General features: G+C 38.6%; 1 protein-coding gene across 1 annotated transcript in view; it reads left to right on the top strand.

Annotated features, from left to right (window-relative positions):
- The window catches only part of LOC128982127 (procathepsin L-like), a 163339-nt gene that overhangs the window by 34565 nt on the left and 104873 nt on the right, over positions 1-23901 (top strand). Inside the window, exon 4 of the mRNA XM_054401177.1 lies at positions 15494-15679. Coding sequence (XP_054257152.1) covers positions 15494-15679 — 186 coding nt within the window. The remainder of the gene's footprint in view (positions 1-15493; positions 15680-23901) is intronic.

Here is a 23901-nt window from a genome sequence, read left to right as displayed (position 1 = left end):
TCCCAATGGAAATAATATTTGCGCTGCTCAACAAAGTTTTATCAGTGAATCATGTGCACGCAGATTAGGAATTTCTCGAATAAAATCATCAAGTCACAAAATTCTGGGAATATCATCTGCTACTGTCTCCACTAGAGGACTCTGTTTTTTGAACATTACTTCAATGAGAGGCCACGTAGTTGCGAAAAATCATCCAGTTGTTGTACTCGATAACATAACTGCTAACCTACCTGCTTGCCACATATCAAAAGAGGTTAAGGATCGTACATTCAACCTTGTTCTAGCTGATCCTACTTTTGATACGCCCACTCCTGTCGACTTACTAATTGGCGCTGATCTCTTTGCCAGTACGCTAAAGGGTGATGCAATTCCTCTTGGTGACGATATTCCAACTGCCCTGAACACAGTCTTTAGCTACGTATTGATCGGTAATACGACTGTCGAACCTGGAGAAGGCTTTTCATCAATTAATCTACTGACAATAATTACAAATACTGATCTTCACCAGTCAATTCAGAAGTTTTGGCTTCAAGAAAATGTGCCTGATGAGCCATCACTTTCTCCAGATGAACTGAATTGTGTTACCCTTTTTTATGATAAGCTTGCTGCCCTAGTTGAAAAGTACAAATTTTCGCCATCGAAGATTTTTAATGCAGATGAAACTGGCGTTACATGTGTTCACACTAATCAATTGAAAGTTTTGTCAGTCAAGGGCAAAAAACAGGTTGGTAAGTTGACTTCCGGCGAACGTGGTAAGAATGTAACTATCCTGCTTTCTATTAACGCTGCTGGGGACATGTTTATTCCTCCCCTTTTCGTGTTTCCAAGAGTGAGAATGGACATTGAATTGACAAAGGATGCACCTTTGGGCAGTGTTTTTGATGCACAAAAAAGTGGTTGGATAAATAAGGATGGGTTTCTTAAATGGCTTAAATTGTTTGAAAGTAAAGTGAACCCTAGTGAAGAATCTCCAGCTTTGTTGATTGTAGATGGTCACTCAAGCCATAAGGACTTGGAGGTTATAATGTTTGCTAAGGAGCACCATATCCACATGCTTAGTATTCCTCCTCACACCTCTCACAGGCTCCAGCCCCTTGACAGAACTGTCATGAAACCCTTTAAAAATGCCTACCACGAGGCTTGCTCACTCTGGATGAGACAATATCCAAACATGAAAATCACTCTAAGGGATATGGCTGGGCTTGTGAACAAGGCATTTTCAAAAATTTGTCGAATGGAGCTGGCTCAATCAGGCTTCAAATGCACTGGGATATTTCCTCTTGACCGAAATGTGTTTGATGATTTAGATTTTGCCCCTTCGATTAGAACTTCAAGGCAGCTTCCACACGGAGACGCTGGTCCTTCAAGGCAGCTTCCACATGGAGATGCTGGTCTTTCAAGTCAGCTTCCACACACAGACGCTGGTCTTTCAAGGCAGCCTCCACACGGAGATGCTGGTCCTTCAAGTCAGCTTCCACACACAGACGCTGGTCTTTCAAGGCAGCTTCCACACACAGACGCTGGTCCTTCAAGGCAGCTTCCACATGGAGATGCTGGTCTTTCAAGTCAGCTTCCACACACAGACGCTGGTCTTTCAAGGCAGCCTCCACACGGAGATGCTGGTCCTTCAAGTCAGCTTCCACACACAGACGCAGGTCCTTCAAGGCAGTTCCCAGACACAGACGTTCAAGCTGGACTTTCAAGGCAGCTTCCGGGAGAAAACACTGGCACTTCAAGGCAGCTCCTAGACCCAGACGTTCAAGCTCGGCTTTCAATGCAGCTTCTACACGCAGACACTGGTCCTTCAAGGCAGTTCCCAGAACCAGACGTTCAAGCTCGGCTTTCAATGCAGCTTCTACACGCAGACGCTGGTCCTTCAAGGCAGTTCCCAGACACAGACGTTCAAGCTGGACTTTCAAGACAGCTTCCGGGTGAAAACACTGGCACTTCAAGGCAGCTCCTAGACGTGCAACCAGGACCTTCAGGGATTTCATTAGACGAATATTCACAACATGCAAGGCTTCCATCAAACATAGATGAACGAGAGATCTTGACAGAGAAGAGAATCGAAGAGATTTTGTTGGAAGAACCATCCCCACTCCCAAGTAGTTCAAATACAAAGTTTGTAACAAGGCAGAATCGTTCGGAAAAAAGTGAAATCTTGACATCAACGCCATATAAAATGCAGTTAGAAGAGAAGAAAATGGAAAAAGTAGTTAAGGAAAAACTTGCTGCAGAAAGAAAAGCATTGAAGGAAGAGAAGCAACATAAGAGAGAAAATGATCAAAATAAAAATCACAAAGGAAGTCTTAAAAATAAAAACGCTAGAGCAAGGCCTTCAAACGGAGAAAATAAGAAAATTTTGAAAAAGGCAAAAGATGTTATAAATGTAAAACGAATCGCAAAAAGGCAATTGCAGTTTGAAGAAAGAAGTGAGTCTGAAGAAAATGTAACACATTGCATTATTTGTGACGAAACATTTGAAGAAAACTGGAATCAATGCTCAGATTGCAAGGGTTGGGCTCATGAAAACTGTGCGCAGCTTGAGGACAGCCCTCTCTATTATAAGTGCGATATTTGTGTTGGGCACGAAGCAAAGAAGAAAAGACTTTAAATCGAAACTCCAACAAAGGATTTTCAGCCAATTCAACCCCAAGTACATTAACACTTATATTATTTTGCCTTTCAAATTTATCTATATCAGCTATTTTCACAGGATACTTTATGTTTTTCATATTCAACTGACCTACGTAGGGTGCATAGCTAGAGACTCTTTTAACATTTTGATGTGTATTATTCATTGGATATCTATATCAGCTATGCTGCTAAATTTGGATATGCTGCTAAAATTGACCAAAGGAAGCATTTATTGTCTGATCTTTTTATATGTAGAACTGCATGTTTCGATTTAATACTTTCTGGTGTGGGAATGTATGACTTTGGACTTAGGGGCTTATACTTGTAAACATGTAACTGCCAATATTTAGTATGGTCATATATCCATCCACTACCTTGGGTTTGATATATTTGTATGGATGCATCAATCTTTAAAAGTGCATTTTCAATTTGAGGCTTTAAATCTCTCTTCTCAATAGTTAAGGTGGTAAGGCTTCTAAAATCTGCAATACATTATTTCTCATTAACTAATTTTCAATTTTGATCCATTGAATATTTTATAAATTTGATTCTCCTTACTAAAGTCCATTTTATCGGCAGAGGACAAGACTTGAGAGTATTTTCAAGTTCAGCTCTAATTGATTCACCAACAAATTTTATCATTGTGTATGGACAATTGTTGCAAGAATTTACGTGTCTTCTAAAATGTCCAATACAATTTTTTTTACAAAAATTACAAGTCTTGTGATTTTGTAATAAATGCGATTTTAGAGCCATGTTATTATCACAGATTAGATCACAAACTTTGCACAGTTTTACCTTCATTTGATGTTTCAAAGTGTAATGGCGAATCAAGTTACTTTTGGTGGAGAACGACACGGAGCACTGTTGACATGACGGCTTCGTGTTTAAGAATGAGGTGTCCGGCTGATGTTACCTCTATATATAGACTTTTTGGAAAATTTGAAAAATTAAGAAATGTTTAAAATTTTAATTTAGAAAATATAATTTTGTAAAATTGAATTTTTAAATTTAATAATTATTAATTAATTAAAATAATTTTTTTTAGGGAGAGGTGGGAAAATGCATTTATGCACACAGGCTGCTAGCCTGTAGTGTGGGACTCCAACGGGCTTATGGCCCAGAGACTACCCACTAAAAACCTCCTCTACTCTTCGGACACTAGCCTGGGAACACTTGTCGCACTTCATCGGAACTAGGCCAAATTTGCCTACGCCCAAGGGGCTTACGCCGTGTCTAGCCGTTTATTTCTTATCAAATCTAGACTATGTTCCGATCTAGATCGTTCTTTTTAGCTTGAAGGACATTCCGGACAAAGTGCGACCAGCAGTCCCAGTTCCTTACCCTTCAGCAAAGTCTCACAGATCGATTCAATCAACAGCACCCCAAGATGTTGAAAGGCCTCCTGGCGAAGCATATCCCATTGTGGACAGCGGAAAAAAGTGTGTTCCGCGTCGTCGGGAATGCATGGGCAGTAAATGCAGTCAGGTGAATTCGTTTTGGCCATCAAGCGCAGGTACGACTGAAAATAGCCGTGACCTGACAAGAACTGCGTGAGGTAATAGTCAACCTCACCGTGCCGCCGTTCCACCCACGGTTGGACCTGCCTGATGAGTCTGGCAGTCCAACGTCCTCAAGTCTCCCTTTTCCAGCTTTTTTGCCACATCTGAAAAGTGCGGGAGCGCTCTTCTGTTCTTGCACCGTCCTTTCCGATGTAGCCTTGCCTCTGGTAGATTGCCTTCCTCTCCGCTGCCAAGAGTTTGACTGGGATAACTCCAGGAATCACCAAAACAGCCGGTTCGGACACCGTACGGTACGTGGAAGCGACCCTGAGTGCCGCCTGACGCTGCACTCGTGCGAGCCTCAACCTATACGCCTCCTTGTTAAGCGCGTCTGCCCACACCTCAGAGCCATAGAGAAGCACGTGCTGGACTGCGGACATCAGTAGTCTTCTACGGCTGGACCGGGGACCACCGACATTGGCCATAAGCCTACTAAGAGCAGCGACACTCCTAGCAATGTACTTTTTATGTACTTTTTACCGCAACTGGCTGGACCTCCGCTGGTTGACGATTCAGCGTTCAGAGTCAGACATGAGTTCCGGCTAGAGCCGGTCACCGACAGCCAACTTGAGTGGTGCATTAGGGATTAGCGTGGTGGATCTGCTCCTGGTATAGATGGAATTTCGGCGATTTTATTACAAAATAATATTCCGGCACTGATATCTCCACTCAAACACCTAGTTAATCTAAGCATTCTCTCAGGACAATTTCCTGACCGTTTTAAGATAGCGAAAGTAGTTCCTTTGTATAAATCTGGTACAAAGCAAGAGTTAAACAACTATCACCCAATATCCCTGTTGAATTTTATGTCTAAGATTTTAGAAAAATGTGTCAAAATACAATTGCACTGTTATTTGAAAGATAATAATTTGTTATCAGAATGCCAGTATGGTTTTAGGAAGAGTAAAAATACTAGTGATGCTCTCTTCGCTATGAATAAATATATTTCGGAGTGTATTAACGGAAATGAAAAAGCATTGACTGTGTTCATTGACCTTGCAAAGGCATTTGATTCCATTGATAGAAATATTCTCTTAAATAAAATGGAATCCATCGGAATTCGTGGTTTGGCCCTAAAATGGTTTAGTAGTTATTTGTATAAACGAAGCCAGTTAGTTTCTATTAACAACAATTTTAGCGATATACGTGAAATAGACTATGGCGTTGTCCAGGGCAGTACGCTGGGACCATCCCTTTTTTTGATTTACATAAATAATTTAGACAAACTTCCAATCACAGGAAAGCTCTTTTTATTTGCCGACGACACTGCAGTTATATTCAAAGGTAATACTTGGGACCAAACATTCAATGTAGCGCAAACAGATATGTGCCTTATTCAAAAATGGTTCTCCCAAAATGTATTATCAATGAATGTTTTAAAAACCAAATATATGCCAATTTTCCTCAGACAAAGTAGTGAGCCTCCCACCAACCTCAGACTTGTGATGCATGTTTGGGGAGATCCAGGTGTCTCGAACTGTGGTTGTTTACATTTGGAGAGAGTAGATCATTACAAGTACTTGGGAGTGATATTGGATAGTAGGTTAAGATGGGAACCCCATATTGAATATTTAAAGACAAAACTTAGGAAATTAATTTATGTTTTTAGAAACGTTTGCGAAATTTTTAACATTAATGAAATAAAAATGTTATACTATGCATTTGTCCAATCAGTACTTCAATATGGAATTATAGTATGGGGAGGAGCTAGTAGCAATATTTTAAAGCCTCTGTTTGTCATACAAAAACTAATTATTAAAATAGCTTTTCAATTCAACAGGCGTTTCCCTACAAATGTATTATTCAAAAACACTTAATTACTTTCGGTGCGTCAACTTTTTATCAAAACTTTACTTGTATATACCTACTCTAATAAAGATTTGATAGTGACGCCAATCACACATAACTATTCCACCAGAGGAGCTGTAAATGTAGGTATGCAGGTACCCCGAGTTTTCAAGTCTGCAAACCTTACCAATGCTTTTTATATTGCGAATTTTTTGTATAGGAATATACCATCAGAGATTAGAGATCTACAGGTATCTCTTCCAGTTTATAAACGTTTGGTAAGCAGTTGGCTGTTGGAGATTGGGCTCGATCAGTCTGAGACACTTATCGGTTCAGTATACAATACCTAACAATAATTATACACAAGTACACCAAACAATATTTAGCGTACATATATCAGGAACTGCAACTCCATTCACTCGACTACCTTTTATTTAGCATTAACTGTTCCTGTAGCTGTCTCATCGCTTAGTTGTAAATAGTATTTTGATAAACTTAGTTTTAATTTTTAAGAATATTTCTAATTGAGCGGAGCGAGCGAAGCGAGCGAAGCTCTTATATTACACTCCTGCTTTTGTTTTACAAATACTCCTCCTGAACGGCTGAAGCGATCTTCGCGAAATTTAACACAGTCATAGTAACCAACCATGGGAAGGTATAAATCTGAAAAGGTACAAATCGGACCATAGAAATTTTCCCTACATGAATGCAAACTTTTAGAAATTTAACATGGGCCTTATGGGTTAATTGGTTGCCATGACATTATTTGCGAGTCAACACTAAAAAGTAAACAAGAGCCTCGACATATGTTAGTCAACAAATCTACCACATTATAAATACAGTACAAAAGAAAAAATCTGATGAATAGTAAAGAGCATACTAGTTAATTGCATGTAATACGAATTGATTAACAATCAGTTCTATATTGAGTGATTAAAATCATGACGTTTATATTTAATTGTATAATCGTTTTGTTCTTTTTAACAACAACGAATAGTCAACTAATTAGGCCTAAGCCTATGTTGCGTGGAGAAGAAGAAGAACGAGGTAATTAAAAAACACTACAATATAATTATACCGACAAAAATCACACTGCCCTTGATTTGCAAGTAAACTTGTAAAAAATGTACCTGTAGCTAAAAATACAAAATAATTTTACGAAATGAAATCACAACCACTTGGTTTACAGATAAGGTTTAAAACTAAATGGTGTAACTTAGACAATAAAATCCCAAAGGATTAACACTAAAATTGCTGTGTGCACTTTGACAAGAATTAATCCCCAATTAAATTAGGCTCCTCTGTCAAATTCATGAGAAGATGTAACAACGTCGTTTTTAAACCAAATATGCCTACCGGTAGGCCTATTGTCTACCACCTCGCTTTACTCTGCGATCTTAACTCACAAAATAGTTTTAAACATAGCCATGTAGTAGTCTAAAGTTAAGTTGGAAAAATATATAGGTTCCAGCTACTAGGAAAAATATGGTTTCAAGTTAAGCAAACTGCTTATTTTGATGTTATTATAAATGTAATGTAACGTGTACCGGTAAACCAATTCCTAAAGTTTAAACTTGTTCTTTTTAGTCTACATTATAGTCGTATTGCACCAAAGGGAAATTTTGAAAGTGGTTGACAATATATTTCTTACTTTTTAAGAATCGATTAGCCTATCTCAATTATTTGCTGTTAGGAAATGATTACAAACAAAAAGTTAATGTAAAATGTAAAAAATGCATTCTTATCACAAAATTAAATTATTATAAATGTCTCAGATAAAAAAAAAAAACTAATGAGTGAAGTTAAGAGAAAATCATATTCTAACAAAATCAGAAGCAAAATTTTAAGGCCGCCGAGGAGATTCGAACCTGGGATCTCAAATAATAATCGTTATTGCATTTTAATAATGCAGGTATCGCATAGGTTTACCATGATTCATTTGCAGGATATAAAAATTATTGAGCAGAGCGTAGCGAAGCGAGTGAACTTTAGAACTTCTCTTATACTACACTCCTGCTTTTGATTAATAGCATTGAGCATAATTTACTACAAAATGAATAACCATAAGGGTTGCCAGAATTAGGCTAATGCACCATATTGCGTTTGGATACTGTAAATAACTTTTACAGTATTTTATGTGAGCAAGACGTGCAATTAATGTAGACTTTGAATATGTACTGCAATTCCTATTTGCAGTCTACAAATAGGAATTCAATTAATATGAACCAAATTTAACACTCATAGTTTCGATAACGCAATAAGTCAATTCGTTGACGTGAACTTGACGCATCATTGACTTTGACTACTGCACATAGACATCCCATATAAGTGAAGCAGAAGTAGGCCTAAGCCTACCATTGACTTCGGACACTGCAATTCGGCATTTTATTTAAGTGAACGAAATAAATGGACCATTGATTTAGGATACTGCAAGTAGACTATTCATTTACATGTACCATTGAGTTTGGATAATACAAGTAAACAATCCGTCTACGTGAACCGGACGTACCATTGACTTTAGAATCTGTAAATAGGCATTACATTTATGCGAACCAAATATATCATTAGCATTGGATACTGCAAGTAGACATTTAACTTATGAGAACCAGATGAAACATAGAATGTGGTTCCTGCAAGTAGACAATTCATTCACTTAATCCTGACTTATGATTGACAGATTGACTTTGGATACCTACTGCAAATAGGCATTCAATTTAAAATGCGAACCAAATATATCATTGGCATTAAATTAATATGTTGGCTCCGCTCAATATTGCAAGCAGACAACTGCATTGTACACCTAGTTTGTAATAGAGCTCGTCCCGCGCACAGGTCTTTACGGCCTATGCGGGACTATTGTTCGTATTTTGTATATGTATATATTGTAAAAGGTTTTGGAAATAAAGCAGATTTTGATTTGATTTGATTTGATTAGCAGCCTTGTCCACCGTACGGAAGATCTGGTCCCTCCAGCTCAACTTGTTGTCCACCATGACTCCAAGGTACTTGGCGGTTCGCGTGGTTTGGACAACTACGTTCCCAACTCGTAGCGGAACGATGGTTTCAATCCGTTTTTTCGTGAGGATGACGATCTCTGTCTTGCTCAGAGCGAGTGTCAGACCATGATCAGTCATCCAGGCGTTTACAACGCGCATGACTTGGTTCAGTTTCAGTTGGGCTAGCTCAACGTTGCGTGCAGCAATGAGGGCTGCGACGTCATCGGCGTACCCAACTAAAACGGTCTCTTTTGGCATCTCAGATCTCAGAAGGCTGTCGTAGGCAGCGTTCCACAAATCTGGGCCGAGTATCGAACCTTGCGCGGCACCGGAAGTAGCATCCATCGTCCGCGAACCATCTTTAGTTTCGTAATTAAGAGTTCTGCAGCGCAGGTAGTCCTCGATCAGCCTCAACAGATATGCTGGTACGCGGAAGCTGTTCCTCAACGCGCTCAACATATCGACCCATCTCGCCGAGTTAAAAGCATTCTTGACATCTGGCGTAACAAGAAGCACGACACAGCGAGAGTAATGATTGAAGCTCTCGGCACGCTCTACCGCTCTGTGTACCTCGGATATCGCGTCGATTGTTGACCGACCCTTTCTGAAGCCGTACTGACGAGGAGACGAATCTCCGGCAGCTTTCACGGCAGACGTCAGGGGCAGCGGATCAGTTTCTCGAATAGTTTTCCGGCCACATCCAACATACAGAGGGGTCTGTAAGACGACGGCATATTCGGGTCACCTTTCCCCTTGCTGATTAGCACAAGCCTAGCCCTTTTCCAAGGAGTTGGGAAAACCCCTTCGCACAGGCATGTGTTGTACATTCTCAGCAGTAAGAGGGGGTTAACTGAGAATACCTTCTTGAGAGCCTCACTGGGAATACCATCAGGACCAGGTGCTTTTCTATTTTTCAGGGAGAGGACAGATGATTCCAGCTCTTTAATGCTAAAGAGTGGAATGTCCCTACCTCGCCATAGTCGAAAAAGGCCGCCTAGGAAAAAAGGCGGTGACGATCCTGTCCATGGTGGTGCCCTCCATGACGGAAGGTGGTGATCGGGCGCCGAGTTTCTGGGTTACAACCTTGCAGCCCAGTCTCCAAGGATCAGAGTCAACATCTTCCTGAAGCCTCCTCCAACAGCTAACCTTGCTCCTGATGATAGCCCGACGAAGAGCTTTCCTCGCAACCCTATAAGCCGCTGAAACTCCTACAGGCCTTATAACTTCTCCAGTGTATGTTTTCATTTCCACTGCCGTCTTGAATATACGTTTATTAAGTTCAAGTTTAAGAAAATCACTGTAAGATAATGAGCTCAAAGCCGCCCCGGTATCAAGTTCCATATTCAATGACTTGCCTTCAATAGAAACGTTAATTATAAACTTGTCATTCACATTCGGTGTCCCCAACATGTAAACCTCATGAACGTTGTCATTATCATCTTCAACATCAATTTTGTTCGATTTTAACTTGTAAGCGTTCTCGCTTGCATTGCTAACCCTGTTGCGTTTAAGACAAACATTCGCAATGTGTCCGATCTTATTACACTTCCTACAAAATTAATTTTTAAACTTGCAAGTATCAGCTTTATGTTGAGCACTGCCGCATCTGTAACATTTACCTCTTAAATCTTGAAATGTAATATACGGTTTGATTTAATTTCTACTCTTTCTTGTTAACCCAGGTTGTTTACTTACAAAGTTAACATCTTTAGTTTGTTTTGTAACGTAATAAGAGTACTTAGGTTTTATTGCATAACTTTCCAGTTTTGATTATTCAATAGAAATAGCCATTTATACCACTTCCTTAAATTATTGTTTATTTCCTTTTTCCTGAAGAAGCCTAACTCTCACTTCATTATCTCTTAATCCTCGAATGATTTGCATCTTCAAGAACATATCGCAGACTGAATGTTCACAGTTGTAAAACTTAAAGTCACAGTCAATTGCCAAACGTTTTAATTCTCGAGCGTAAGTAGAAATTCTCTCTTCAGTATCTTGAACTTTACTGATGAACCTATTTTGATTAGCAAGTACACTTGGAGTAGGTTCCAAACAGTTTTGCAGTATATCTGAAAGTTCTTCATACGATTTGTCACCTGGTGTCTCAGGAGCAATTGTGTCACATAATGCCTGATGCATTACGGGTGTAAGAGTGCTAACAAACAGTTGTGTTTTGGTTTTGTGCTCTGTGATTTGTTTTAGATCCAAGAAATTTTTAAACCGCATTAGGAAATTCCGAAAGGTTTCATTTTCTGTGTAGGGTGTGAAACTCACATTCGGTATGTTCAACTTATAAGGATCGTGTAATTCGCTAGAAACATTCCTTTCTAGGTACTTCTGTTTGCTTGATAGTGACAAAGAATGGTTAAAATAAAGCTCTTGCCTCGAGGTATGTTTCCTCTACATCTGTACGATAATTTCATCTTCATTGTCTGTATTTGTTATAATCTCTTAATGTAACTTGGAGAATCTATTCCACGTTTCATCCAGTAGAGTTTGTCTGCCCAGAGCATCATATATAGACAAACCTTTGGTTTTCAGCACATGTAAAGTCCTTGTAATTTGAGATTTTATGATTCCTCTTTGCTGTTTTAATTTTCTAGTTTCATTTTCACTTTTATCACTCGTCGCCATTGGTTTATCTTCATAAAATATACAAAATACACGTAAAATAATTAGTTAACTTTATTCTAGAACTAATTCAACGCAAAAGATTAAATGTAAACAATAACAATATCAACAATAATCATCTGATTATTTAAACATATGACAGACAACATCGTGCCGTTGAGGGTGGGGAACGTTGAGGTCCAAACCACTCGTTGGACACCACTAAAGCGGTTTCTTCCTTTAGCCGGTTAATGGCCAATGTCGGAGGTCCACGGCCCAGCTGCAGAAGGCTGTTGAAGTCTGCAGTCTACTCCGTGCTCCTGTACGGTGCGGAAGTGTGGGCAGACGCTCTCAATAAGGAGATATATAGGATGCGGCTCGCCCGAGTGCAGTGTCAGGCAGCACTAAGGGCTGCATCACTGCTTATCGAACAGTGTCCGAACCCGCCATCCTGGTGGTTGCTGGAGTCATCCCCGTCAATTTTTTTGGCGGCGGAAAGGAAGGCAATTTATCATCAATTAGCAATTTAGCCGCCGTGGGGAGGACCAGGCAAGAACGGAGGAACGCACACGCACCTGCCATGGAAATCTGGGAACAGGCGACTGATGCAGCAAGTCCAACCTTGGGTTAATCGGTGTTGCGGAGAGGTGAACTTCTACCTCACCCAATTTCTGACGGGTCACGGCTTTTTCCGGTCGTACTTGTTCAGGATGGGCAAAACCGTGTCACCTGATTGCATATACTGCCCAGGCATTACCGATGACCTGGAACATGCTTTCTTCCACTGTCAGCGTTGGGAAAGGACCCGATGGAGGCTCAACAGTTCGTAGGACTGCTGTCGGTGGACACAGTCATACCGATGATGATGGAGGTTGAGGACAATTGGACCTGTGTGTCACTTTACATCCAGGGTGTTCTCCGTGCCAAGAAGCTCGACCGTAACAAGGATGTGGTGTAGATCATAAAAAATATAAATGCCAGAAACGGTGCAAGTCATGAGGACTGAGGTCACGTGTTGGCCTGACTTGAAGTAATGTGACAAGCAATTCCAGGTTTGTGTCCAACAGAGCAGAGGGGGTGTTTTAGTGAGTAGTCTGATAAATTCACTATTGTATAATATTACTATAGGCTGGTTACCTGTGTGCGTAAAAGTGTTTTCCCTCCTCTCCAAAAAAAGCCCCAGCTTTACTAAGAGGATTCATAACGTAAAAAAACATGACAGCAAATTAAAAATTAAATTACTAGTCAGATATTTTAGTTTGAATAATAATTAAGCGAATAATTTTTATGATAAAATGTTTCTTTTAATTACAATGCAGGGAATTTTAAAAACCAGTGATGCTAAAACACATTAAAAAAATACAGTCAGTCAGGATGATGGTTATCCCTGTTTTAAATGGAAATAATCCTTCCCAAACTAATTATGTTAAAATTAATTTTGATTTAAAAAGTGTTTAACAATAATATCAAGAACTTTAGATTATATTTATTGATCACCAACCTTGAATAATCATACAGGTGAATGCAGGTGCCATTCCTTACAACCCATGCAACTCTTTAGAACATATATTATCCACTCACTAAGTAACTCCTGGTTATTTAGTTTAATCCAACAACACCTTGGAAGTGGCGAATAGTTGGGTGATAGCTTTGAAACATTTATCACAAAATTCATCTTCTTATTAAATATATAAAGATAAGATCATGTTCATCAATATCATGTTAATAAAAAGTTTTCACAAAATTGAACGGAGCCAATAAATACTTTTTATATTGTTATTCATTAATACAGTACTATACATTGAATTTGTAATCAAATACAGGGTGCGGCAAAGAAAAACTATATATTTTATGCAGCGCACTGCTCAGCGACAGGTCGTCTGAGAGTAGTGGGGTTGGACTCGTTGGAAAGCCTACTCGATGCCATTATCTGTGGTCATAGAGCAGTGGTCACCAAAGCAATGTTAGTTTTTTATCGAGTCAAATTTTAAAGTAATGATACATACATGTTGCCCTAATTAAAAGAATGCATGGAACTGCCGCTGAGTTGCAATGACTGAATCAATACTTTTTAAATTCGACTCGATAACAAACGCACGATGCTCTGGTGACCACTGATCTATGACCACAGATAATGGCATCGAGTAGGCTTTCCAACGAGCCCAACCCCACCACTCTCCGACGACCTGTCGCTGAGCAGTGCGTTGCATAAAATATATAGTTTTTTTTGCCGCACCCTATATAAGCATATTGTTACATATTCTTGAAAATATACTTTGTAGTAAAAGTTTCCTTCAATAGTATGTGTATTCTGTTATAAATTACATTTTTCAATTTTCATACATTATAAGTTGTCACTCTGAAAGCGTGGAAGAAGTCCTCCTGCCTAGAAATGCCATAAAGCTGGGTTTCCCTAGGCGCGGAAGCGGAGAGCGGAGAGAGGAACGCGGAGAGCGGAATTGAAATTAACATGGCATTCCGCTCCGCTTCTAGGAAAACAGTAACATTAAATTGCCTAAGACAAGTGGAGTCCGCTCTCCGCGTTCCTCTCTCCGCTCGCCGACTCCGCTCCTAGGAAAACCCGGCTTAAGTGTTGAGCCAAACAAAATAGACGAACGCTCGTTATGTCGCTTGCCTATTTGTTCTGTGTGCATGTTCGTGAGATGACCTTAAGTAGAACAAGGCAATAGGAGAGAGATAAAAGTAAATAACGCACTTAACGAGGAGACTCCCCGTTTTGGCAGTTGCCTACTTGGCCAGTGTGTATTGGTGTGCGAAGTGCGACTGTGGTGCTGCCTTGGTGGATAGTTATTCAATCAGAGTGTATGTTGTAACCATACTACACGGTGAGATTTATGAACAATTCTTCTAATTGTGAAGAATGTTTGATTTCTAAACGGCTTAAAATCAAACAATCAGGCATCCCAAAGCTCAATTTATGCAGAACATATATTAGAAAATAATCATAATTATGCCAAATTAGAAGAGTGTTTCAATATTCTAAGGGGGAAAATGGATGTAAAAGAAGAACTGCAAATATACCTACGCTCAAAAGAACACGGCGACCAAATTCTCAATATAATGCAAAAACAAAAAAGAAAATCCAATTTATGAAAAAATCTGACAAATAAGGGAAGAATCTTACACATTCACATGTTAAAAAATTTACCTAACCATTTAATCAAGATTTACTATGAATTCAATACATATGTGTTATTAACAAATTATTTATTTTATTTGTTTACAATACTTTTATAACTCTTACTGTGAACTTGGCCTTAGCACCGAAATGCGTATCAGTTTCAATAAAAATTAATTTCAGGGTACTATGGTTTTTATTATTTCACTTATATATCTCGTATATATATATATACATAAATATATATATATATGAATTTGAACGGATGTTGTTTTTGGCCTATAGGGACCTCAAAACGACAAAGTAAATCAGTACCGGGTCTAGGTCTAACCATGAGACCTGCGGCAGTAGCTTATTACCTCATATGGGAAATTCACTAAAAGCACACCATGGAAAATAAATAAATAAGTAAATAAAACTATAACACGCTGTAATTTTTTTTAAACATGGAAAAATAGGAAAATTCTAAAACTACACTTACACTGAAATTACCAGTGAAAATTACCAGGGCAGGCAGGGTTAAATGTTATTTAATCTCTTTTCAATTTTATTTCTCTTTCTTCATTGTATTATAATTTGAGATGAAAAACTCCTACAAGGAATAAAATTAGTTTGCAGCCAGCCAATCCCTTACACTTTTCGCTAACGCTTTAGCAGGTTTCCTTGTGACTTGCAGAGGTAAAGAATTAAAAATATTATACCTGCAACAGAAAAATGAACTTGAAGTTTTGTCAGCCTAACCCTATGTCTATGTTCATTAGAGGTCAGGTGAGGTGCACAGGATGGGCCAAGGTTTCAAACTGCATAAAGACAGCCAGAGAAGAAAAGCTACGTTTAAGACCAATGGGACCCTGGAAATTCCCGATAGTATAGACTGGAGGATGAAGGGAGCCGTAACCAAAGTTAAGGACCAGGGAGAGTGTTCTTCTTCCTGGATCTTTAGTGCGGTAAGTGGATCAACCTGGGGTGTAGTGTAGAATTTATAAATCGCAGATAAAATGTAAACCTTGTGTACAGTCTGTCCGTGTATGGATTCGTTTTGAATCCTGTTTTATTCAAACTTCAAAATTGCTCTTGTTTAGGTTGACCCCTTTGAGTTTAAGTGAGGGTTGGTATTTATATGAATTCTACTTCAATTACTCTATTTATATATATTTACTTTAAATTTACCTTATCTTTCTTATAGTTTATTTATTTCATTTATAAATAGATTTTGTTATATTTTATGGAGTTTCTCCCTCACATACAAGTTGTGCACGCTATGACCAAGTATGTGAAGATACTTCGAGTCGTCGGTCGCTCGTCCTGGGCCGTCCTCTTTGGGTTGCTTTGGTCCTTGGTAGCGTGGTAGTGTGGTGGTGGCCTTTGGTCTTGAAGATAGCCGTGGGGTTGTTGTGTCCTCGTGATCTTGAGTCTGGTCAGGATCTTAACAGGTGCTTCAGGCTATCCTGTTAAGTCACTGTCCCTACTCAATCCGGGACTTCCGACGGTTTCTTCTTAGATGTGGTACAAGACTGATGAACACTTTTCTTCACCAAGATATTATAATAGAGACAATATCAAATATATGTAAATAATTGAAAATTAGGGTGATAACCACGTTAACACGTATTTTAAATGCTTGTTTAGTTAGTATATATTATCAGAGGGATGAACTAACTTGTATGTAAATATTGGTTTTGATTTAGGATAGGACATTGCAAGTGTTTACAACTTATATTTTAAATACAATGCAAGTGTTAAGGGAAATTTTCTTAAAATATCCTTGTATAAGAAACAGAGTATAAAACAAAATAGGATGTAAATATTCAATTATATTATCTCAATTTATTTGTCATTTTGCTATTCTGAATTATTATAATATCACTGTGTAACAATTATCTTTAATTTATTTACTTATTTTATGTGTGCACATTTAGTTAGACTTATTAAATCATAATATTATACTGGCACTGGTGTTCACTTATTCCACGATCCTAGAGGTTCTCCATCAAGCAAGTACTCTACCCTAGCTACATTTTCCCCCTTTGAAGTAAATTTTGTTTGGTAAAGGTTTTCGTAAGTTTCTTTTACCTCTACAGAGGAGTAGAGAACTGCCAGAGAACTTTACAAGTGGTGGATTAAGTGGCTCTTCTTGGAGAGCAACGCGGAGCAATGTTGACAGGTTGCCTTCATGCTCAAGAATGAGGTATCATGCTAATGTCACTTCTATATATAGACTTTTCCCCCGTCACGTGACCTCCTGGGGATTCCCTTGTCACGTGACAACTTCACTTAGCCCTTGTGGCAGTGCCCGCGGCCGGGAGTGCGCCCGAGTTCGGGTGCAAAACTCGCGCTGTCAAGTCGATGATTTTGAAAATATACATGCGAATGGATATGGATTTGAAATGTTAATAGAGTTGTACAATAGTATAGAACATTTGTATAGGGGTGTACAGGCCGTGGAAATTCATGGAGGATAAGGAAAAATAGAGAGTTTAAAGAACTATATGGTGAACCAGATATTGTGGGAATAGTTAAGAGTAGGAGGTTGAGATGGATGGGCCATATTAACCGTAGAAGTGAGAGAGAGATGGTAAAGATGGTACTCAGAGGTATACCAGAAGGAAGGAGACCTTTAGGTAGACCAAGAATGCGATGGGTTGATGAGGTGACGAAGGATTTGAGAGGAATGGGAGCAGACTTGGAGCTGGCAGAGGATAGAAGAGCTTGGAGGTACATGGTTGGCGAGGCCAAAAACCACCTAGGTTTCCAATGGCCACAGGAGTAAGAGTAAGTATAGGCCGTGGGCAGGATTATTAAAAAAAGTGGCAAAAAATGCCCACCGTGTTATTCTTATGGGGAAAACGTGCCTAAAGTGAGGTCATATTGCTATATTGCCCCTACTTAAAACAATCGTAAAGTATAGGGCCTTCCGTAAGAAAAATCAAAGTTAGCGGCCATATTGGAATTTAACATTTTGTCATATCTCTTTTTTTTTATTATTCTCTAATTCAAAGGTATGACGATCCGTTATGCGGTCATTTGTGATTTTTAAATTAAATTAATTGAATAAGGATAAGATAAAACTGAAAACATAATCAATAAATTAGTTCTTAATAAATGGATTAATTAGATGTATAAGATCTATTTGAAGATGGAAAAAAAGAGATGTATTCCTTTGAAATCAAAGAAAATATTGTATAAATAAAAAACTTTTTAAACTGTAGATTTACTATCGAGAAGCCCTGAAACTTCACCAATGGATCGGGGGAATGAGATCATCGAGAATCTGGAAGAAGAAAATGTTTGTAGACGATAGCTTTGTTCTGATAAACGGCTTTTGGAAATTAAAAATGACCAACATGAAGGACCCGGAAAGACAGGAGCTCTTAAAATGCATCCAAGAGAATACGTTGCAGAAAAATTCTGTATTCTGGAAGTAAGGTGATGACTTTGGTGAAATGCTAAAGTAATTTGTGCTTTCTGTATTGTTTTTGTTGTAATAAGTCTGTTCTTTTAGTTACCATGATTTACTAGCAGAGTACCCGTCCTTCGCACGGGGTTGGAATATAAGTATAAAATACTTATTGCACTCAAACTCAAGCTTTGCGTTTGCAATAAAGGAGGACACAGTTTGATAAAATATTTTTTTTTATTTACAGTATTCTATAGTATTACAAATCTACCATAGCCATAATGTTCTAACACTTCACCTAAACAATAGAGAGATACGAATTATCAACAATTCGCAAAATATCACAAATTATTCATGAAATGAAAAACATAAACATAACTGTAAACAATCCTACTTTGACAGTTCTCATTGCGAATCACAGTTTTTTTTGTTGCTGCTTAGTTCAAATTAGCTGTTTTCATAAATGCAAAAAAATATAGTGCTGCCACCTGTTGGTAAATCTTGTAACTTTTTAATGGTTTTCCATATCATAGAACCAACTTTTTTAGTTGAAACAGCTGACTAAATTCTTTAAATCCCTTTAAATATGAATAATCATAAGGTTAACATGGGGGATTATAGAGCCACTGGGGCGGAGCCCGAAAAGATTTTTGAGATAAGAATATGCCTATATGTTAATCGGGAATGTAAGCTATCATCATGCCAAATTTCAGCCCAATCCGTCCAGTGGCTTATGCATGATTGAACTTCAAAAACACAAACAAACAAACAAACACACAAACTTTCACATTTATAATATTAGTAAGATTTATGTTTAAATATGTTTTGTTGACAGATGATTTTTGTAAACATGTTTTTGTAAACATTGGTTTATTTGTGAAATAGAATTTGATGAAACATGATGTGTGTTTAATATTCTTGGATTAGAAATAGAACATGGTAACAGCTTAGTGGATTTTTATCGAACTGAAAGTCTAAAACCACGCATAATGTCAAGTAAGGGCAGAAAAAAAACTAATTTCTTGGAGGCAAAGGTATGAGGACAAAAGTGAGGACGACGCCCAAAGTGAACTCAACTACGTTTCAGAAAGGGATTCTAGAAAGACGAGAACGATAAGATGAGTCACGAGGTTTTGCATTGGGACATACGAACCGAGAAAATAATGCAGTTATGTGTACTCATACTCCGATGATCAATCTCACGTTACCAACTCCGGAAACGTTATCTTTTACTCCGAATGAGTGGCATTCCTGGAGGAATCGCTTTTAAAGTTACAGACGGGGTTGCGGTCTGGATAGCACTTCGAACGCTTGGCAAATTGGCGTACTTTTGTTTACAATGGGTAGTAGGGGTGAAGATATTTTTGATTCGTTTTCAACAAGACCTAATACATATGACGAGGCTCTTAGAGCCTTTGATGGATACTTTGTGCCAAGACGGAATATAATGTATAAGAGAATACAAAATTTGAGACATAAGCAAGGGAGTAATCCATCTCAAAAATGCATAACAGATTTGCATGGCCTTGCGAAAACGTGTGCATGGGGTGAACTGAACGATGAGATGATGCTTCTCGTCCTCATTATTGGTATGAAAGAGGAGGCTCTAAGTGATAGACTCCAGCTGAACTCTCAATTGACTCTGGAGAAAGCAATTAATACCTTGCGCCAACACGAGGAGCTAGAACGCCAAAAACGTGAACTCGCCACTACTACTGTTTTTGTGGTAAATAAATAGTCATTACAAGTTGGTAAACGGGATCGGACTGAAGGAGTTTGTGACCAGAAATACATCGAGGATGCAACGAGAAAGAAGTGTAGGAAATGTGGTTATAATTGGCACGGATAACTGGCCGAATGTCCTGCTAGGAAAGCCAAATGTGACAAATGTTCCAAGATTGGACATTTTTTCGATGCTGTCCCTCCCGCGAAAAGTGGATGGGAATAAACAAAAACGTCGTTAAAGAAATCGAACAGCAAGTTTCAGACTGTGGAGACCTACAGGCTCCTGAGATTTTCATCTGGAATATAGACAACAATGACAAAGCCTGGGTCCAGGAGGTAAAAGCAAGCTGTGGAAACCAAGAGTAACCATGATTTCAGTAGGAGTTCTTGGTGATTTTTTTTAAGACTCTGTCTCTATAATAGTGCAAATCCCCTGTGTTCAGCGCAAAGAAGAAAGAACGAATAAATATTTTGGGAACTTTAAGGCTGAAGCTTGAACATAAGGGTGTATCGGTTTATAATCATGCGTATATTTCTGAGGAGATCAGTTTTCCACTTCTTAGCAGACGTTCCTGTGAAGAGCTGAACCTGGTGAAGAGGACCTTTTCTGTAGATTCATCAGATATTGACTGGGTTACTAAGTACCCTAATTTATTTAAAGGATTGGGAAATATGAAAGGAGAGCACAAGATAAAAATGAAGGAGAATGCAGTCCCTTATGCTATATCTGCCCATAGGGTTGTACCAATACCTTTAACAAGCAAGGTCAATAAGCAGTTAGAGGAAATGCTTGAAAAATTAGTGATTGTCCCAGTTGAACACGCGACTGATTGGTGCGCACCAATGGCAGTTTGTGCAAAAAAAGTGAGGTGGGGTTAGGATCTGCGTGGACATATCCAAACTCAACAACAGTGTGAAACGTCGGTTTTATCATATTCCAAAGTTTGAACTTTCATTGGCCGAGATCGCGGGAGCCAAGTACTTCAGCAAGATCGATGCAAAATCCGGTTTCTGGCAACTGAACCTTGCAGAGGAGTCACAATATTACCATTGACTATAAATCCTTTTATAGTCAATGATATTACACAACATTTATCACCCTTTTTGGGAGGTAAAAATTCTCCATAAAAATTCTTTATAAGTTACCTTTTGGAATTACGTCCGCTCCTGAAAAGTTTCAGCGCTGTATGTCAAAAGCTTTAGAAGGTGCAAAGAACTGTTTAGTGCACATTTATGACTGTTTGATATGGGGAAGAACGAAAGAGGAACATGACGAGTCTCTAGAGAGAGTGCAAGCTAATGGAATCACCTTGAATAAGCATAAGTCTGAGTTCTGCAAGAAGACTGACATTTTTCGGGTTTGTGCTGTCTATGGAAGGAATCAAGCCTAATCCAAGCAAGGTACAAGCAGTTGTGGACTTACCAGCCCCAAGTAATGCTAATGAAGTCTTAAGATTCATGGGCATGATCACTTTTCTGGCTAATTTTATTCCGAACCACAGTGAGATTTTAGAGCCAATTACGAGCTTGTTAAAGACTAAAAACGATTTCTTTTGGGGACCAACTCAAGAAAAAGCTTTTGTCAGAGTTAAACAGACTTTATCATCAGAGCCATGTTTGACTGTTTACGACCCGGAAAAGCCCTCGATTCTTTCTTGTGATGCTTCAAAAAAAGGTCTTGGAGCGGATTTACTTCAAGTTGAAGGAGAAACAAGAAACCTGTGGCATATATATCTCGGACTTTAACGCCTGCTAAAGAAAACTGCAGTAACATCGAGAGAAAAGCGCTTGCATGCACATGGGCAAGTGACCGTTTAAAATGTTTCCTGATGGGTAAAATATACACAATTGAGACCGACCACGAACCGCTTGTCTCAATTTTCAAATTACCAAATTTGGATGAGCTCTCCCCAAGGCTACAGCGATTCCGAATGCGTATGATGAGATACGGTTATCGCATGACCTGGACCCCAGGAATGGACCTTGCAATAGCAAATCTGCTATCGAGAAGTCCTATTCCGGCTAATGAAGATGACAAATTGACAGAAGAAGTGGAAGCCTTCGTCCATGAAATCAGTCTGATTAGTTTATAAACACTACAGACCAAAATGTGACGAAAGTACTTCACTCACAAATGAGGGATCCAATATGTGCACAATTTAAGTTACAAATTTTAGACGAATGGTTTGGAAAATCAAGTTTTCCTAACGAGATTCAATAATACTTTAACGTGAAAGATGAGTTAAGTTGTATTGTTGGGTTATTGCTTCGAGGAACTCGGATGATAATACCTCAGGAACTACGAGCGGAAATGCTCGAGAGGCTTCACAGTGCACACTTGGGAATAAAAAAAAAACAAGGAAACGTGCTTTGGAAACCATGTGGTGGCCTGGAATTTCTCAAGAAACAGAAAGAAAATCAAATCGTGTCCAGTGCGTATTCAGATTCAACTAAGCACAGTGAACCATTGATTCCAAGGACTGTCCGGGACTAACCGTGGCAAAATGTGTCTGTTGACTTGTTCAAACACAAAGACAAGTGGTATATGGTTAATGTAGACCACTACTAAAGATACTTTGAAGTTAAGGAAATGCAACGAATGAGGGCTTTAGATGTGATTCGGGTTTGCAAAACCACATTCTCACGTTTTGGAATTTCTCAACGTGTTTATTCAGATAGTGGGACACAGTTTCCCCATATTGACTCGAGCGAGTTTAAAATGTTTGCAAATTTGTGGGTGTTCTCCACATTCAAAAGTAGCCCCCACCACCATCAGAGAAATGGGGCAGCTGAAGCAGCTGTAAAAGTAGGAAAAGGGCTAATGAAGAATAAAATAATAAATTTGAACTTGCTCTTCTTTCTTACCGGACCTTACCTCTTGAAACAGGATTTTCCCCATCTGAACTTATGTTTGGAAGGAAAGTAAGAGACAATCTTCCATTAACTTTGGTTGGAAATCCAGTGGAAAACAAAGACTTTTTGAGAGAGAAAATAAGTACCAGTCGAAGTATAAGATGCAATTTGATAAACTACATGGAGCGAGTGGTTTAAGTGAATTAGAAGCTGGAAGCATGGTATGGATCACAGATCTACGTAGACATGGTAAGGTAGTCAGGTAATTGAACGAACCACGTTCCTAACTTGTGGAAACTGACAAGAGAACCATTCGACGAAACCTTAGTTCTTAGTTCCTGTGCCATACTATGGAGGAGATGGTATCCTTTCAAACTATTCATCTACGGTCCTAAATTGTCCATCTAACTCACGTGATCGTCCAGGAGCTGGCACAGTTACCCATTACGGAAGGTCCATCAAGATACCGAGGCGGTACCGAGCTTCATGATAATGTAGATATCTTGAGGCGGGATGTTGTATTAAGTCTGTTCTTTTAGTCATATGATTTACTGTATTTATGTTTAAATATGTTTTGTTGGCAGATGATTTTTGTAATCATGTTTTTGTAAACATTGGTTTAGTTGTGAAATAGACTTTGATGAAACATGATGTGTGTTTAATATTATTGGATTAGAAATAGAACATGGTAACAGCTTAGTGGATTTTTATCGAACTGAAAGTCTAAAACCACGCATAATGTCAAGTAAGGGCAGAAAAAAAACTAAATTCTCGGAGGCAAAGGTATGAGGACAACGGTGAGGACGATTCCCAAAGTGAAGAATGATTTTTGTAAACATATTTTTGTAAACATTGGTTTAGTTGTGAAATAGAGTTTGTTGAAACACGATGTGTGTTTAATATTCTTGGATTAGAAATATAACAGTTTTTCAGTAATTTGAATATGCTGTGTAAAAACTTAACTGTTTGTGTATAGTACAGCCTAAATACTTATATGAGATAACCATTTTCTTATTGTGCTATCATTAATATCTACTGTAGAAGAAAAGTCAATATATTCAGTTTTGTTTGTATTATTTAGTGATAAGTTGTCTGCATATAACCAATTCTGAATACGATACAAATCTGAGTAGTTTTTTTCATATAAATTCTTTATTATTTTTGGCTTTGACCAATAGACATGAATCATCTACA

The sequence above is a fragment of the Macrosteles quadrilineatus genome, unplaced genomic scaffold, assembly GCF_028750875.1.
Source record: "Macrosteles quadrilineatus isolate MER2022 unplaced genomic scaffold, UCM_ALF_1.0 Scaffold_126__1_contigs__length_306307, whole genome shotgun sequence".
Classification (NCBI taxonomy): Eukaryota; Metazoa; Arthropoda; class Insecta; order Hemiptera; family Cicadellidae; genus Macrosteles; species Macrosteles quadrilineatus.
Note: the sequence above shows the minus strand (reverse complement) of the source record. Positions and strands in the feature narration are given on the sequence as shown.